The sequence below is a fragment of the Callospermophilus lateralis genome, chromosome 2, assembly GCF_048772815.1.
Source record: "Callospermophilus lateralis isolate mCalLat2 chromosome 2, mCalLat2.hap1, whole genome shotgun sequence".
NCBI lineage: Eukaryota > Metazoa > Chordata > Mammalia > Rodentia > Sciuridae > Callospermophilus > Callospermophilus lateralis.
Window position 1 is genome coordinate 155293512 of NC_135306.1, and position 19354 is coordinate 155312865.

The 19354-nt window shown below is 47.2% G+C and overlaps 1 protein-coding gene across 1 annotated transcript in view; it reads right to left on the reverse strand.

Moving 5' to 3' along the window:
- Dchs1 (dachsous cadherin-related 1) overlaps positions 1 to 17395 on the reverse strand; it is a 33807-nt gene extending 16412 nt beyond the window's left edge. Inside the window, exons 1-2 of the mRNA XM_076846791.2 lie at positions 17186 to 17395; positions 1264 to 3148 (exon numbers count right to left, since the gene is read on the reverse strand). Coding sequence (XP_076702906.1) covers positions 1264 to 3051 — 1788 coding nt within the window. The 5' untranslated portion in view covers positions 3052 to 3148; positions 17186 to 17395. The remainder of the gene's footprint in view (positions 1 to 1263; positions 3149 to 17185) is intronic.
- Positions 17396 to 19354: the final 1959 nt, after the last annotated feature.

Genomic DNA, 19354 nt, shown 5'->3' on the forward strand with positions numbered 1-19354 from the left:
AGCAGACTTTAAGCACGAGTCTTTTAAGAGGAATATTCTCTCCTCCAGCTATACTTAAGATACAGCCAAAGCAATATTTCCAAAAGACATTAGATTCAGAGCCCCTCATTGGTTTCCTGTGAGTCCTAAGCCAAAGATGGCGATCTGGCCCCATCTACTATTTTGTTTCATTTCAACCCAGTTCTTTCTAAACAGTCAAGGACAACCTGTTAAGTCTCAACATGTCATGATGTTTATTCATCAGTCCTTTTTTCTGTAGGATTGGCATCTCTGTCCATATACCCTACATTATCTATTTGGCAAAATCTCATTAGTTCTTCAAAGCCCTGCCTCTGGGCTTCCAGAGCACATCATATGCCATCTGCTACAGCACTAGCTGGTGGTCTATCTCCCTGTCTAGATAGAACCTGCCTAGGACCTGTTTTCTGGATCCAACACAGTGCTAGGTGTGTAGTGCCAAGGAATGATTTATCACTCACCCACTGATCCATTAAAAGTCAGTTATTTAAAATGAATAAATAAGTGTGTGTGTGTGTGTGTGTGTGTGTGTGTGTGTGTGTAACCATGACCGTTCCATCTCAAGGAAGTTCAGTGACTTCCTTTGCTTTCCAAGTAAGGACCTAGTGACTCGCAGTGTGGTATCCAGACTGCCTCTCAAGATTCATGTTCCTTCTGCATCTTCCAGGCCTGACTTGATGCCAGCCTGTGCTTCCTTCAGTCTGTCCAGGTCTCTTGTCTCTTCCCCAGAGAGGCCTTCCTGCTCTGGACATCAGGATCTCACTAGATAGTTCTTGCTACCTCTCATCCTCATCTCTGAGCCCACGTGTCCCATCAAGGCACAGTTCCATAGGCAGGGACAGAGATTTCTTCCAGCATAGCCCAGCACTGGACTAGGCATGAAGGGCTTCATAAATGCTGGCAACTCCCTCAGGGGACAGGAACTGCAGAATCTCCATCTCAGCCCTTCAGAACAGCTTTGAGATTATTTCTTTCACTTCTTGACCCTGCAAGAAACCTTTCCTTTATATATAATCTACATTCCTTCAACTGCCAAATTACTAGCCTGAGCTTTTGCAACTTACTTTCTTATCTTCTCAACAATCCCTCTCCCTTAGCACAGGCTCTGGAGCTCAAAGGATAGGATTGAACCCTCTGACATAAGTCATCACAAACATATGCACCTGCAAGGCTTGGTTCCTACTGAGGTCCCCTGTGTTGCTCAGATCCCCCCTGCCCACAGTACAGTGTTCAGGGTCTACCTACCTGCAGGAAACAGGTTCCAGGCTGGGTACCCTCAGGCAGTGAGGCATTATAGAAAGTCCTTTGGAACTGGGGCTCATTATCATTCACATCTTGCAGGGACACACTAACTGTGGCAGAAGAAGCTAGAGGGGGCAGGCCCCCATCTGTGGCTACCACAATCAGCTCTGGCTGGGGTTCCGACTCATAGTCCAGGGAGGCAGTTGTGGTGATGATGCCTGAGGTGGGATCAATGGAGAACCAGTGGGTGTGAGCCCCAGGAACCAGACTATAGGTGACCTGACCATTGGTGCCTTGATCAGGATCCCGGGCCGTCACCCGCACTACGAAGCTACCAGGTAGTGCAACCTCAGGCAATGGCTCAGGCTTGTAGAGCTGGCGGTCGAAGGCAGGTGCATTGTCATTGACATCAGTGACATGTAGCACAAAGGCAGCTTCAGCCCGCAGTGGGGGTGAGCCTGAGTCTGTGGCTGTAACTCGCAAGTTATAGGCATCCCTTTCTTCTCGGTCCAGCCGCCGAGCCACACATACCAGATAGATGACACTGTCTTGGGTACTTAGAGCAAAGTGGCCCTCTCCACCCTCCAGGGACACGTTGACATGGGCAAAGTCACCATCATCGGGATCTGACACAGAAATGCGAGCAACAAGCTGTCCAGGTGGGGCAGCCTCAGACACTCGGGGAGAGCCATCTGCACTTAGAAAGATGACAGTCATGGAGGGTTGATTATCATTGGCATCTCGCACATGCACAGTCACAAAGGCTGAGCCCAGTTCTGGGTGAGCCCCACCATCCCGTGCCTGCACCACCAGTTCATGGACCCGCCGCTGCTCAAAGTCCAGTGGTCGCTCCAGCCGCAGCAATCCTGTGTGTGCGTCGATGGAGAAGGGTCCATCACCTTCACTCTGCCTTCGGTTGATCTCATAAGTCACAGCCCCATTGGCACCAGCATCAGCATCAGAAGCAAATACCTGCAAGACAGGACTGCCAGGGGCAAGGCTCTCTGAAACCACAGCATGGTAGCGGCTCTGATTGAAAGCCGGAGCATGGTCATTGATGTCCAATAGTGTTATGTCAAGCAGGGCCTGGGCCCTCCGGGGTGGTGAACCACCATCGTAGGCCTCTAGCTGCAACATATAGTGTGAGCGGTTCTCTCGGTCCAGCTCCCCAGTAATTACTAGCTCAGGCACAGGATCGCCATCTGGACCAGGGCGTGTCTCCAGTTGGAAGGTCTCTCCAGCCCCATCACCAGATAGTGCATAGCCCTGGGTTCCCAGGCGGCCAGCATCAGCATCACGGGCAGGTTCCAGAGGGTACCTGGTGCCAAGAGCTGTGTGTTCAGGTATCTGCAGAGCAGCCCGAGCCTGTGGGAAGGCTGGAGCATGATCATTGATGTCAGCCACTCGTACTGTAACTTCTACAGTGGCACCGTCAGGAGTGACTGCAGTGAAGCGGTAGCGGTCTCGCCGCTCACGGTCTAAGACACGAGCTGTACGGACAACCCCACTGTGTTCATCTATAGCCAGGTCAGTTCCCACACCACTGCCCTCCTGGGCAGAGATGAAGAACATGGGAGGAGCTGCTGTGCCTGCTGGAAGCCCTGCACTGATGTCCCCGATCAGTGTGCCTGCTGGCTGTTCCTCATCAATCTGCAGGTCCAGGCTCCCAGCCTGACCCCAGGTGCCTGGCACACCACTTCCCAACAACAGCAGCAACAGTGGTAGGAGGAGGAGGGGCCTGGGACTCTTCATGCCAGGGCAGGAGGGCACAATGCCCAGTTCCTTCTGCATGACAAGGGCAGTCCAGCTGTGCCTGAGGCTCCTGCTCCAGGCCAGATTCTGGGCCCAGCTTGATCTCAGGTCGAACTTATGCCCTCAGGCTCCCTGACTGAGGAGAAGAACAAAACAAAAATGGTCATTAGAGAAGGAATCAACAGTCCAGAGAGATTGGGATGTGGGTCATTTTGGTCATACCAAAATGCAGACATTCTCCAGCAGGACTCTCATGCTGCCACATACCCATCTCCAGTCCCAGGAACCTGTGCTTTGGGATTCCTCAAGGTCTCTCCAGTCTTTGCCCTCACAAGTCTTCATCCTACCGCGAGCCCTCTCAGATTACTCTGCTTCCTATATTTCAGGTCTGATGCCCACAAATTCTCTTCTATCTCTAGACTTAAAGATTTAGTCAATCCTTTCTTATTTTCTGTCATCCGGAACTAATACCTTTTTCAGGCTCAATAACCATGGAGTTGGTAGCCCTGCCTGAATTGTCAACCTTTTCCTCTCTGCTAGAATCTTCTACCAGTATTTAGGTATGCTCTAGTCTTAGCCCTGCTTCCCTCTCTATTCAACAAGACATTGAGCACCTCCTACATGGAGGCACTGGTATCACAACAGTGAATAAAGGAAACAGGCCTTGACTTCATGAAGCTACAGGTCAGGAGTTAGGCAAGTAGTTATAAATATGATCAAGGCTATGAAGGAGAAGTACAGGAATCAGGGGAACATGTAAAGAGCTTAACACAGGGAGTCAGCAAGAGATTTTCTGAGGAAGTGACATTCAAGTTTAGAGATGAACAGTGAGTAGATGTTGGTGCTAGTTATGCAGTGTTGGGCAGAGGTGGAGGGATATCGGAAGGAAAGCATTCTGAGAGAGTGAACAAGATTTAGAAAGGGTAAGAGTATTTGGGGTGGGTTGGTTGGTGATGCACATAAGGTGTAGAGCTAGGGACTTAGAGTATGAAACAAGGCAGGACTCAGAAGCTTACTAAAGATTTTAACATGATCCTAATTGCAAATGGAAGCCACTAAAGTATTAAAGAAGTGCCATGATATGACTTACATTGTCTGAGCATCTTTATCACTGCCCTTTGGAAAACAATGGCATTCAGATAAGATGGTGAGGTACCTGTAGGAGTCTAGGGGATGTCATTGCTTTGACAGTGACTTGGATGAGTGTTAGAAATGAAAGTGGTGAGAAGTGGATATGATATATGAGGGGGATTAGAAGGTAGAGGAGACAGGCAGGGTTTAATGACTGCTTGGAAGCAGGCAGTGAGGAGTGAGCCTCTTTTCTGGCCTTAACTATCAGATGGACAAAGAGTTAATTGGTCAGAGAGAGAGAAAGGAAGAAAGAAAGGGAGGGAGGAAGGGAGGGATGAACAGCCAGCCTTGGAGTGTGCCTTGGCTCTAAGGAGAAACAGGTTTCAAATGCTGCTAAATTTCAAGGAAGAGGCCTAAAGACCCAGAGGAGGCATTTGGTGACTAGTAAGAGTAGAATCAGTGGAGAGATGGAAACAGAGGCTGAAAGGAAGCAGCTGCAGGAAGAAACAGAGACATTTGGAAGCCACTGCCCTCTATGAAAGGTGGTTTCATTCCCCCCATTTCTCTCTTTTCACACCTCCTGCTGCATGCAGTGAGGCATCCTCTCTTGTGACATTGCTATCACTAAGCTCCCACCCATTTCCATGTTCAACATCCAATGGTCATTTTTAAATCTTCTTGCTGGATTATTCTGGAACACCTCTTGGCTTCATACTGTAATACCCCACCCCCTGCCTTGCTTCCACATGCTTCCCTGTCCACTATGCAGTCTCCCTCACAAGTTCATCCTCTGCCCACCCCTTCATCTTTGAGGCTCTTCAGGTTCCTCTCTTCCCATTCTCTGCACTCTGCCTGGGTGATCTTATTTACTCTCATGCCTCAGTTAAAATGTATCAACCACTTTTTATGTGCCATCTATTTGCCAATGACTTTCCAATCTCCATTTCCAGCTCTGAAGCCACTCTATGGAGACCCATGTCTAGCAAAATACTGGATTTCACAACATATTCCCAAACCTCACCTCAAACTGATTTTCCTCTTCCCTTCCCTTTCCCATGAACAACAGTTGTCCAGGTTGACACCATCCAGGTGTCCAAGCCAGAAATCTGGAAGCTGTCTTTGCTTTCTTGCTTTTCTTCAATCTGATTTCCATTTTGTCATTAAAACCTGACCATTTTAACTAAACATGTCTCAGTTTTGCCCTTTCCTCCCTTTCCACAATGCTGCTCTTCCAGGCCAACCATTGTCATCTTCTTGCACTCCTACAACAACTCCTTACTGGTCCCCTTGCCTCCTGGCTCAGACCCTCTGATATCTCCACCAGGCCAGAGAGCCACACAACTCTTACCAAACCACTCCTGGTTAAAGGTTCTCAATACTTCCCCATTACTAACAGCAGAAAACTGCTTCTCCACAGAAAAAGAAATGCAGATAGACACAGATACAAACTTGTGCCTGAAGTTTCAAAGGATTCATAGATACTAGGTATAGAACTTCTGATTTCCAACATAAAATCCAACCTCTTAGTGTGTCTTTGCAATCTGAGCCCTGTCAACCTCTCTTGTGTTTCCTACCTTTATCTTCCCCACCATGCCTTGCATTCTAAGACTAAATGTCGCATGCTCCTTCCTAACTCCTCCTTGCCTTGTACGTGGTATGATCTCAACCTGAGATAGCTTCTAAAAATCCTCTCCATGTGGCCATCTCCTATTTGAATTTCAAGACCCAGTTTAAATGTCGTGTCTTCTATGAGTTGTTCTCTGACATACCCCCTCCGCCATCCCAAGCAGAGCCCATTGTGCTTTGCTGGGCTCCCACTGCTTTTGCAACACATCAGCAATAAACTGCACTGCAGCCCTGATGTATTCATGAGCCTCCTGCACAGAACTGGAGGCTCCTTGAGGGTAGTAGCAGGTGTTGGCTGGTTTCTGCTTCTCTGGCATTTAGTAGAGCAATAGCATGAGCAGACAATCAGTGCTGAATCAGTGGTTGGAGCTTCATGCTTCTACATCACCACACTCAGATACTAACCACTCAGAAAGAAATGTCCACAGTTATGCCAACTCAGATGACATACACACAAACAGGTAAGCCCACGACCGTGAGACATTTTGGTCAATATGTAGCTACAGAAATTTGTCCTTGAGTCTTTATAGATTTGTTCTGCTCTAGGACTTCCTGTCCTCTGAAGGGAAGTGCGTTTCTGACCTCCACTTAAGCTTCGAACTTTCATCTCTCCCATCTGTGCAAGGCCACAAAAAAAGCAGGGGCTTTGGAGTTTGGGCTGGATTTGAGTCCAGTATTAGTGTTATTTTCCTTATCTGTAAAACACTTGAATCTAAGTCCAGAGATTGGATTAGGGGTCAAGGGTTGAAGGTTAGTCCTATTCATTTAATCAGTCAATGGAGAGAAAGCAGTAGTGGTTTGGGGGAAGAGAAAGTAATGGACAATGAGGTCAATGTATATATCACTCTTTGTATTATAACTATTTCTCTCCCTACCCAGACAATGAGCTGTTTAAGGGCCAGAGGTATATCTTAGTCACTTTTATGTGTGGCATGAAGCATAGCACATAGTTCACAGTCAATACATTTTCTGGAAGAAAGGATGTATCAATAGTGTGAAATTAAAGCTCAGATGAATGATCAGCTTTGAAGAGGAAGACTTCAGGCCCAGGCAGATGCTCTGTGTGAAAGCAGCCCGTTCTCCCAAACTCTGCAGATCTCCATGCTCTCTTCATTACCCAACCTGGGTCCCTGTTCATTACACACTCCCCCCAGTGCACTCCTACACACAAAGGCACATGCTCAAAGTCACAGACCCACACACTGCCAGACACAGATGAAAGACTTACATAGATGCATTTTCACACACAGCCATGGCACATACACAGACACCCTCCTCACATGTGTTCAGAAGCCCATTTTCACACACAGACTGCCTGTTCATTTACACGAAGCCCCCCCAGCAATATATGCAGGCATACGTATGCACACAAATGAAGACGCTTTCTCATGGACCTCACATGGAGAGGCACATTTGCACCCTTGGAAATCCCCCCTATATAAAGAGGCACATGCACACACCATGGGCAAGCCTGCTGTCATGTATGTACAGACTGACAAGGCAGGCACACGCGCACACGCCTGCGGACCCACCCACAGGCAGGCGTGCTCTCACACATGCTGCCGGGGCACTCGTGGTCAGCTCTGCGGCTGCAGCTGTGACCTCTAGGTCCCTGGGGCCTCTGTCTGGACTATGCCTCATCACTTCCTGCTCCACAGCTTCCAGTTCCAAACTCGAACTCCAGACTCTCTCCCGAGACCGTCTCATCCTCTCTCCAGCCTGTTCTCAGCACCATCTCTCCCATCTGTGCAGTGTTTCTCACTGCCTCTTCCCTAAGACTTCTCCCCCTCCCCATTCTTTTCTCTTCCTCTCCACATCTGTCCTATCCTGTCTCAGGGCTGGCCTAACCCGTCCATCTTGTCTTGTCACCCAATCTGTTACATCTTTTCTCTTACTCATTTCTGCCTTACTATATATATGCCCTTGTTCTGTTCTCAGTCCTGTTACTTGGTCCTCTGACTCTATCCTACTCTCCCCCTCTCTCCCCACATCTGGGCCTCTGGAAACACAGCTGGTTCTCATTAGGAGGGGGAGGGGCAAGACTGTTCATTGGGGCCTGAAACGTGATGTCAATTCACCCTTCCTAGCTAACAGAGCCTCCCCGCAAACCTCATCTCTGGCCTGTGTGTCTGTAGGACCTGGGAGCAACAGGGAACATGGGAGAGGAAAGAGAGGTGGGCTGGGGGGAGGAGCAGGGGACCACAGGGAGGGGGTGCTCTCCAGGAGGAAGCATAGGAGTGGCTAAGGTAGAGAAAGGAAAGCAGGCTGGGGGAGCTGGCACAGCTTAGGCCTCCTCCCTCAACTTCCTGTCCCAGGGCCAGCGAGGGGCAGGACCAGAGGACAACAGGGGTGGTGGTGGGGGCTGTGAAAGGCAGAGGAGCAAGAAATGGAAGAAGAAGAGGGTAGCCCCAGTGAGCAAAGGGAGGTGGGGATACAGAGCTGGGCATAAAGAAAATGGAAAGAGAAGCGAGAGTTCTGATGGGAGGGTGAGAGGTAGCAAGACTGAGGGAGAGTGAATATGCACTGCAGAGGAAAGAGTGAGCAGAGACAAGAACGGCCAAAGGTTTGGAGAGGGGCGGGGGCAGGAGCACAGTTAGAAGAAGGGGAGGGGGAGAGAGGAGGTTGTGGGAGGCGAAAGAAGACTAGCTTCCCTGGATATCCCTGGGACAGTGGCCAGGGCAGTGCCAGAGCCTGCCTCTGTCTCTCTTGAGGACAGGTCTCACAAGGCACTCTAGGGAGAGGCTAAGGACAGACCTGAGTAGCAGAGTTGTTTTTTTCTGAGCTTTTACAGCATACTGGGCCCCATGCCAGGCAATTCACAGACAGTATCTCATTTAATCATCATAACAACCCTGTGAGAAAGGAATTCCAGCTTCCATTTTCCAGTGAGGAAATTGAGGCTTAGAATGAAACAATTTTCCCGAGTTAATGCAGCCTTAATTTGCTCCCAGGACTATGCTTTCATGTTGTCTGAGATTTAGGGAGAAGGAAAAAGATGGAGAGGAAGAAATTATGGAGAGGGTGAAGGGAGGGTCCTAGGAAGATACTGGAGGCCTGAAGAAGGAAGAGAATCTGAAGCAAGCGAAAGACCAAGGGTGCAGCTAACCTGTAATAGTCCAGCTTATCAGTCGTGACTCTTAGAAGACACAAAGAGGTGAAGTGGATGAGGGCTCTTGGGCTCTTGGGCTCTAGACTCCAGACTGCCTCCCAGAGTCCCAGTGTGGATATCATTGTGGTGCCACTAGGATACTGAAGAGAAGAAGTCATTTTGAGGGGTGCCTGTTGGAATCCTCTCATGGACATGTCCCAGACAGTTGGATTTGCAGGCCCAGAGCTTAAGAAAGAGGACGGGTTTGGAGATATTTGGACAAATCGGAGGGTAACTGAAAGCCATGGGTGTGGAGACCCCCATCAGATAGGATGTATAGCATGAGAAAAGAATCTAGTTCAAAACCCTGGGAAACAGGCACACAGAAGAGGCAGTTGAGGAGACCTTTATTCTTCCTGGAGGCAGCATCACAGAAGTGAAGGATGAATCATTTGAAAAAGGAAGGAGAGATTGATTGTTTCCAATGCTGTTGAGAGTCTAAGTAAGATGGGGGCTGAGAAGGGGTCACTGAATTAATAGTAAGGAAGTCACTGGTGATGCTGGAGAGAATCATGTCAGGAGAGTGGTGAGAGTGCAGGGTTCCTGCAGTGGGAAATGGGAGAACATATTGACTCAGATCTGGGCAGAGACCAAATTAGATTCAGCATAGATTCATTCACCAATACACATTTACTGCTTTCCTAATATAGGGAGACAATGTACCATAACAAGGTAGGACAGGATTGTGATTAAAACACTAATCACTGGATTTGACTCCCAGCTTCACACTTACTGACCCTGTGACCCTGGACAAGCCATTTAATTTCTCAGTGCATTCATCTCCTCATTTATAAAATGGCTATGATAATAATACCTACTATTTCATACTCAGTAGTTAGAACAGTGACTGGCACACAGCAGTAAATATGCAAGCTTGAGCTACTACTACAGTGGCTGAGAAGACAGGCTCTGCTGTCAGACTTGAGTTCAAATCCTGACTTGGACACTTACAGCATTTCCCTGAATAAGTTATTTACCTTCCTAAGCCTTCATTTCCTATTCTGTAATACAGGGATTAAAGTGCTGACCTTACATAGCTGATATGAGAATTAAATTAGACAATTCTCACAAAACACTTAGCATAATATCTGACACATAGGGAAGCCTCAATAAATGTTAGCTGCTACTGTTTTGCAACACACACACCACAATAATACTGGGTAAGTGTTACTTGATGATTAGGAAACTGAAGCCGAAAGAAAGCAGTAGAGAGACATTACAATGCAGTTCTGATGGATTCCAGAGCCAGTGCTTTCTGTTAGACTAAATTACTGGTGGGGAGCTTTGTATGCTCAGACAAAGAGTCATATGGCTGGCTAGGCAACAGAACAGGGAAGGAGAATGATCAACATTTTGCTTGAAAAGAATATATCTAACAGTATGCACAGGATAGGTTAAAGGAAGAGAAGATCAATACTGAGGTAACTGTCAATCCAGATAGAGGATCAGGTAAGCATGGGGTCAGGTGGTCAGAGGAGGGAAAGAACATGGAGGATGCTCGGAGGCCTCTAGGAATGAAAGAAAAATATGGGGAAAGGAAGTGGAGAACCAAAGTCATGTGTGTGAAGTGACTGATAGATTTATTCAACAAATATATACTAAGACTTACCATGTGCTAAAGACTATACCAAGTACAAAATAGAACAGTGACCAGAAAGCTCAAGATCTGCCTTCATGGTGTTCACAGATAGGGAGATCAAGGTAGGCATAGGCCATGTAGACAGAGGGAACTGGAGGTGGTGGTGATGAGCAGCAAGGGTCTGGTCCCCAAACTGGACCTGGACAATCAGAGTGCAGGCTATAGAGGAGGCCAGTAAGGCCAGAGCTGGAAGGAAAGGTGAAGACATAGCAATCAAAAGATATCAAGGACTCTGATTCCCGATTGCCATGTCCTGAGCTGCTTTCTTCTGCCATGATGTTGTATCCCACCTTGGGCCCAGAGCAGTGAAGTTAGCCAACTAAGACCACTGAATCCTTATCTTTCCATTATGAAGACTACATTTCAAAACCTGAAACTTTTATCATTCAGCTGAAAACTTAGTAACAGGTAGAAATATGCAGAAGACAAACATAAAGAAAGATTGCTTTAAGGAAGAAATACACTGGAGGCAGCAGCAACAACAGGGGCCGGGTGGACTTTCTGAGATGATGGAAAGGCTCAGTATCTGTTCATAGGGGTGTGAGTTACACTGGAATGTTCATTTGTTAAGACTGAGCACGTCAGACTTATCTACTTTAAAAACTTTACAAGTGAAGAAAGTGGGGAATGGGTAAGGTAAAGATGAAACAAGGATATATATATTTCGGGTGGTTGAAGCTGGGTAATGACTACGTGGGGGCTCATTTTACCATTACATTTGTTTTGAATATGTTTAAAATCCTCTATAATAAAAATAAATTTAAAATATTGAAAAGGTATAAAGAAGAAAGAATAAATTTGAAGAAGTAATAAATTGAGGATCAGAAGAAATGAGTACAGGACTAAGATTTTAGACATATAATTTCTGGGTTTGATCCTCAGCATTGCAAAAATAAATAAGTATTAAGTTATTAGTTGAGCACTTAATACTTTTTTTCCCCGAACCTCCAAAACAACTTTCTTAAAGCAATATCACTATCCCCATTCTTACCTGAGGAAAGGAAACTCAGAGAAGCAAGTCACCCAGATCATAAATGATGTGGCTAAAAGGTCTGAGTGTAGCCATCCTTCTCCCTCCCACCTTTCCTCTTTGTCTTCTTCCTTTCCCAGCAGCCATATGGGAGGCAGGTTCTAGGCTCTGAGTGATAATAAGCTCCTTCCATTGAGCAACTTAGAGAAATAAAAACAAGGACATTTCAGTGTGCTAAGTGAACGGAGAGGAGCATCCTAACTCAGGCTTTTGAGCTCCAAGTGGACCACTCAAAGAAGGGCATTGGCACCTGGAAGCCCCTTCCAAGAAACAGTGATTGAAAATGCCCTGGTCTCAGAGGGTAACATAGGGAATAGGGACAATGGAGCTGAAGGAAGGGGCAGGTCGCAAGAAGCTGGTGAGAAGCTGGGATCTAGCAGCATGAACCTCTGAGGATGGCTTTTGCTAACAGGTACAGTGCATCAGAGAGGAGAGAGGCCAGGTTTGCTTCTGTTACAACTGAACAGCAAGAGAGGGAAGAGGAGGAAGGCACATGAATCAGGGAATCTAAGATAGGAAGAAGCAGGACCAAAATGCCCGAATTGGACTCAGGGTGAGTAGGTGGTACATTAGAAGAAGGAACAGCCTAGGATACTTCAGGGAAGGGATCTGGGAAGTAAGATGGGGGTCTGAGAAGGGGTCACTGAACTAATAGTAAGGAAGTAACTGGGGATGAGTGGAGGAGATAATGAAGCATTGTAGTGCCTTGTGACAGGTCACAACTTTGGCATCTTTCATTCCTTCCAATAACCTAAACAGATACTTGGCCCAGTGGATGTGGGTCTGTAAGCTTCCAGAGCTCCTTAAATATCTGATGATTAAATAAAGAAGTAACGTTCAGAAAGGACTGAGGAACAGGAACCGGGAAAAGAGAAGCCCAGGTAAAATGGAGACAGAGGAGAGAACATGGGGTGAGAAAGGAAAAGTTGTGAAGAAGGAGAAAGGAAATGTCTGCAGTGGGGCAAATGGGTCATGTGAAAATTCCCTGATCATGTGGCCATCTGAGAACAGAGTCTTCTGAAGAGTGAGGGTGAAGGGTGTGCTGAGGTGTCTCAAGTAATCATTCATTTGTTCATTGCCAACCATGTGTTTGGGACCCTGGGTCACAAAGAATAAGTGATGTGCAACCTTGCATCAAGGGGATCCCAGCCTTGTTAAGGAGACAGAACAGGGGTGAGGCAATAACAAAAGTGAAACAAAAGGAGGTCCTGATGGAATCAGATCTGAATATGGGAAAGGATCAGCTAGGAGAAGAAAGGAGTGGAAGGGCCTTTTAGACAGACAGAACAGTATATGCAAAGAGCCAGGAACAAAGAATGCCATGTCTTTGGGGGAACTACAAGGAATTAAAAATGTCTGAAACTCAAAATATAAGAAAATGGGACAAGCCATGTGGCTAGGGAGATTGAGGAGTCAGAGCACGATCTCGTGAGCCTCATCAAAAAGTAGAGATTTTAATTGGAAAAAAAAAAAAAAGAATGAAACACTGAAGAATGACAGTGATGTGACTGGATTTACACTTTAAGAAAGTCTCTCTTGCTATAGTGAGAAGAATTGATTAGAAGAGGGAAGAGCAAAGTATAGGAAGATCATTTAGAAGATCTTCTAAATGATGGTAAGGTAAGGGCAACAGCAGAAGTGATGGAGAAAAGGGATGGGGCTTCGGAGACTGCCAGAGAGGACGTAGAATCAATAAGTTCCAAGAACCTTCTGGATTATGGTACATGTGAAGAAGAGAATGCTACTGTTAATTTCTGGGTTTTCAGCTTACAAACTAAGTCATATGGATATCATGAAATAGTCATTTGGAAAAGAAATGAGTTTAGGTTTGCACATAATAAGGGGCCTGTGAGCTATGCAGTAAAGATCAAGGATGCAGCAGGTTTGCAGGTCTAGAACTCAGAAGAGAGATATTTGGGAGTCTTCAGCCTATAGAAGATAAGTCAAACCCTGGAAATGAATGGGACGCATGACCCAGAGGGCTGTACACCTCTGAGATAATAAGAAAGTCCAAGCCAGAACCTTAAACAACAGTAACAAATAGGGGCCACGCAAAGGATCTCTTAAAGCATACTGAGACAGAATATCCAGAGGGAGCTCTTGGAGAGAGATGCACAATGCCATCATACTGTAATCATGGCAACACAGTGACAGAAATCATCTGCTTATTTCTCCCTCTCTCCCCCAACTAAAGTGGCAACTCCTGGAGAGTAGGAACAGTGTTTGCTAAGACTTTATTCCATTCCCATCACCTAGCAGTGTGGCTAGCACATGGATGCTCATTACATGTTAATAGAATAAAACAGTGGTTCAGAAGCCAAAATCAAGAACAATTCAATAAGAAAAGAAAACTCAACAATGTCAGCTCCTGCCAAGAGATCAAGCAGTTGAGGACTTTTGAAAAAAAAAAAAAAAAGCCCCAGTTTTGACAGGAGAGAGGTACCTTTCTCTTAGGGAGAGCAGTTACACAGGAGAGGCAGGAGTAAATGAGAAGTGAAGAAGTGGGAACAGCTATTAGCAGGGGATTTTTCACAAAATGTGGGAGCAAAGTAAAGTAAGAAAGCCTCTTAACTAAAGGGGTATTATAGGGTTTAAGAAGGATAAGAGGGACTGGAGGATCTTGATGTGCTCCCAGGAGTAATAGGAAAGAAGGAACTGTAAATATGAGGAAGACATGGAATAATCAGTTAAAAGAAGTATCCATGGAGGAGATGGAAGTACAGATGGAGAACTGACCTCAATAGAAGAATACCTATTCTTATTATGGGAAGAGAGGAGAAAATATTGAAAAGGATGCAGGTAAAAATTTGAGGGAGGAAGCAGAAAACTGAGAGAATTCAAACCAGACAGCCTCAATTTTTTTTTTTTTTTTTCAGCAAATGAGAACAGGTTTTCTACTCCTAATTCCTCTCTCTCTTCCAAACTCCACATCCATTTTGTCACCAAGTCCTGCTGACTTCTCTGTTTATAAAGAGCTCCTGCATCCACTTTCACCCTCTTGCCATTTTTCCAGTTCAGGCCAGCATTACCCACCCCCCACCAAGGTTCCTATAACACCCACTAGCCTCCTCCTTGTTAGACTCCTCCTCCAGTCTCCACAAGTCCAATCAGCGTGGTATTTCTAAAACAAAGCTGGTAACATCACTCCACAGCTTCAAATGATTTGATGACTCTCCATTATTTATGAGTTAAATTTAACTTTTTCATGTGTTCTGCAAGACCCCTGAATGATCTAAGCCTCTGCCTACCTCCCCCATGGACTCCCTCACTTCTCTTCACCTCATGCTACAAGTGCTCTGTTCACTCACTGCTCTGTCTTTCAGACACATGATACTTTCTTGCACATATGGATGTTCACATGCTGCTCCTATGACTTGAGATGTTCTCCACCAATTTCCTCTCACCTCCACTTTTCCTGTGCTTGGTTGACTCCCTATTTATCCACAAGTTTAAATGCCATTTTCTCCAGAAAACCTCTTCTGATTTCCCTACATGGGCATAGTTTTCTCTGTTCTGTGCTGCTGTTATGACACTCACCCTATACCCTGTAAGCTCCATGAGGGCAAGGACCGTGCCCATTTTGTTTATTCTTGTAATGCCAGTTCCTATCACAATGCCCGTCAGAGTAGGTGTTTAGTATGTGTTTGCTGAATGAATAAACCAGTGGATTGATTAATAAATATACTGAAAACAATGGGGGAGGAATGTGGGGTAAAGAAAAAAGAGTGTGAAAAATAGAAAAAAATCATCTATTTATTTATTTATGGGGGGCCCAGGTGAGGGGAGAATTTATAGAAGCAAGAATTTATAGACCTATCACTTGGTATGGTGGAGAAATCATGCTAGCTAGGGTTGAGAATATGTTGGATGGGAGGGCTCAAGGACAATGAAACAAAGTGGCCAAGGAGTGAAGGGATGGTCCTTGGCATATGAGCTGGAAAGAGCACACAAAGCCAGGAAGGATCAGATTAGAAAAAAAAATCAAAGAGGTCAAGGGTAAGAGGTTATTAGAAGTTTAAAAAACCTAATAGGAGGGAGGGCATCTGAAAGATGGGAAGATAAAGGAGGCTGTGGGCAGAGAGTGGAATGTAGGAATTTAGAATTTTAGAGATCAAATAAGTCTATAGAGTGCTCCTGGGATGAAAGAAGAAGGTAGCAGAGGCTAAGGAGGCAAAGAAACGGTGTAGCTGGTATTAAAGAGACACTTAGGATTACGGCAGGATATAGGGTGAACGGAAGACAACAGGGAACAAGAAAGTGAGCTCAGCAGTCTATGGATGAGAAAGAGTAATGATATCAGCATTATAAATTAAAGAGTTTATTCAGCAGTTAGGATAGTTCTCCCTATAGTGTGCATATAACATTCATGACCATCTCCTAAGGGGTGTGCAAGTGGCTGTGAGGTAAGAGCAATCACAATACAGCTTCCTGCTGGTGTCAGGCATACCTGCTGGATGTGTGCGGCTTTGATGAAGTATATGTAACCTATATGATGGGTTGTATTGAAAGTATATTGCTGTGACAGTATCTCCTGTGGGGTGTTTTCAATAACATTGTCTTCCATTGTATGTATTGGTTGTGATAATGATCCTGTGGGAATTTTTCTGTTGCAACATTTCTGCTGTGGGTGTGCACTATCCTGAGAGCATATCCCATAGGTGTACACTGGCTTGACAGAGTCTACAGTGCATCGTATTGGTTCTCATTGTGCTTCTCGGGGGTGTTTGATGTCTGTGAGGCTATTTCTCAAGGATGTATGTTGGCTGGGACTGTGTCACCCCTGTGAGTTGAGGAGGGCTATGATTATGTCCCTTGTGGGTATTTGAAGAGTTGACATAGTGACAATATTTTTCTGGCCTATGACCTTGTGGCTGTAGGCCCAGCCCATGCCACACTGAGTTCATTGTGCTTCTAGACCTCCCTCTCCCCACCCCCTCCATGTGGGACCCAGGCCTCCAGTGACCTCCCTCTGTCCCCTGCACAGGATTCTGATCTAAGCATCCTGGACACAAACTCCCACTGGCTTCCACACTGGCTCTCACTTAGAACACCAGTTTGGATGACCTCCCCCCACTTCAGGCTTTGCCTGCCTCTCCTTTGCTTCTCTTTACTTCTCCTCCCTCAGTTTCTTTGTCTCTCAGTTTGTCTCTGTCACACACCCATCCTCCACATTCTGACACATGGCTCCCACATCGCAGAGCACAACACACACACATGCACACAAACATACACCCTCAGAGAGACTTGATCACCACAGCACACACCCATTCTGACCCACACCGCCTTGGAGAGACACATACATGCACACACAACTACACACGCGAACACACAACCTCCAGGGGACACGCACTGACTCACACTCAGACGATGCGCTCACACTCAGAGTAGCACACACAGCCCTGCCCTTACCCACACCCCAGGCACACTCTTCACGCCGCCACACACTCTGACTCGATGACACACGCACACAAAGACCCCCAGGCCCTGCCCCCACGCTCACGTTCACGCTCGCCCTCGTCCCGCAGGCCCAGGCCCCCCCTCCCCCATTGTCTCCGGCTCAGAACAAAGCCCCGGGCTCCGCCGCCGCCGCTGCTGCCCGGGGGAGGCCCGCGGACCCGGCCGGCGCGGCCAGACGGGCAGGGTGGTTGCGGGCACTGACCTTCGCGCGACGCGGGCTCCTTCGCCCGGTGCTGGGGCGCCGTCCGGCTGCGGTCAGCCCCCGGGACAGCGCCCGCCCGCGCGGGCCCTGGGGCCGCGCATCGTCCGCGCCGCTGCCTCCAGCCGCAATCCCCTCCGGGAGGCCGGCCGTCGGTCCTCTCTCCCTTGGCCGTCGATCGGTCGGTCCGCCACCGCCGGGGCGCCGCCTCCTCCACAGCCGCCCCGCGGAGGATGCGAGATTCGCCGCCGCAGCCCGGAGCCCCCTCCCCTCCCCTCCCCTCCCCTCCCCCGCCCTCCGAGCGGTAACCCGAGCCCCCGCCCCCACCCGCGCTCGCCGCGACTCCCCCACCTCCCTCCCGCCCTCCCTCCGCCCCTCCACTTCCCGGCCCCAGTCCCGAGCGCCGGATCCGGCCCCTGCGCCGAGCCGTCCCCTAGTCCTGGTTCTCTTCCTTTCTGCCTGTCACTTCTCCCGGTCCTCTCCCGTCCGGTGCTCTACATCCTCTCCGCTCTACCCCTTCCCTCCATTCCCTACGGCTCACCTCCTTCCCTTCTGACCCTATTCCCTAGCTTTCCCTCTTCCCCCTCACTGCCCTGTTCTGGCTCTCGCCTCTTCTCCCTCCCAACCTTGATCTTCATTCTCCCTTCCCCTTCCCCCCATCGTTCCTCTGCGCCCCCATCCCCTCTCTCCATGCCTTTTGCTGGATTCTCTCCTGTCAGCCTCTATGCTAAATTCTCCCCATCTCTTTGGAAATCCCTCTCTCACCCCTTCTCCTATCTCTTCTGTTCTTCTGACCCATTCTCCCTGGCTCGCTTTCCCCATCTACTCCTTACCGCTTTTCCTCACACCTTTCTATTCTCTTATCTCACACCTCTTTTTCCCACCCTCCTCTTCCCCACCCCTCCATCCTTCTTAATGTCCCCATTCTCTCCTGCTAGTCACTTCTCATTACCCCCCCCCCCCCATGGTCTTTATCCCTTCCCTCTTCTCCATCCTTGGAGACTCTTTCCCCTCACTTCCTCATTCATTCCAAATTTAAAGCTTGAGGTATTGGATCTAAGATTTTAAGGGATGGTGGTCTATCTACCTCAAAGTATAATCTCCAGTAAAATAAAGTGTGAAGGAAATTAGAGAAGTAGGGACGATCCTGAGGGACCATTTGGGAGAGAAAAATGGGGAGAGGTAAAGTTAGTTAGAAGTGGAGCATAAACGATCTTAAAAGACTTGACTTCTCCCTCTGTCTTTCTTATGACTTTGAGTAGGCTGTGAGAAAAAAAAAATAAAGTCTGGATTTGAGACATGCACAAGTGGCACAAAGAAATGAGGAACTTTTAGGGAGAGAGAACAAAGGGTCTCTTAAACAGAGGAAGGGAGTGCGATTTTGGAAGAGTGAGGGAGAGGCTGGGGTCTTTGATGGCATCCAAATTTCTAACTTGGGCAGCAGGCTGGATGGCGGTGACAATCATTGTTCTACACAAAAAAAGAGCAGGAGTGGATGGAAAGGGGGTTGGTATAAAAAAATGATAACTTGTGATTTGGGGCTGCTGACTTTGAAGTGCCTGTTGAGTAGGTAGGTTTGCAGCTTAGAGGAGCGGTCTAGGATGGACATAAATATTTGGGAGTCATCTGCAAATACCGAGTAAGCTTGAATATAGGGTGAGGTTTTTGCTTTTTTGTTTTTCCAAAATCATTTCTCAGGAAAGAGGGAGTAACCTTATATTTGAGTCCTTACAAAGTCTCTCATATTACAGGGTTTGCTCTCATTTACTTTATTTTGAACAACAAACCACTGAAGAGGGCAGTATGGTATGGTGACTAAGCTTGTGGACTCTGGAGCCAGACTGCCTGGCTCGGGGTCCAGATGCTGCCATTTTTGAGTTGTGTGCCTTTGGAAAAGTTATTTAACCTGTTTCTGCCTCAGTTTTCTCATCTCTAAAATGGGGCCAAAGATTAAATTATTTAATATAGGCAAAGCACAATGTATCTGGCACACAGTTAGTACCCAGTAAATGCTAAGTACATTTGCTAGTTTGGGCAAGACCCATTAGCCTGAAATGTCCTCAACAATGCTATTTTGATACTTGTAGAGGTCATTTGCCACAGAATCCCTGGTCAAAGAAATTTAACACAGCTTTGTTAACTATTCCCGGTAGTATGACCTCACACAATTGC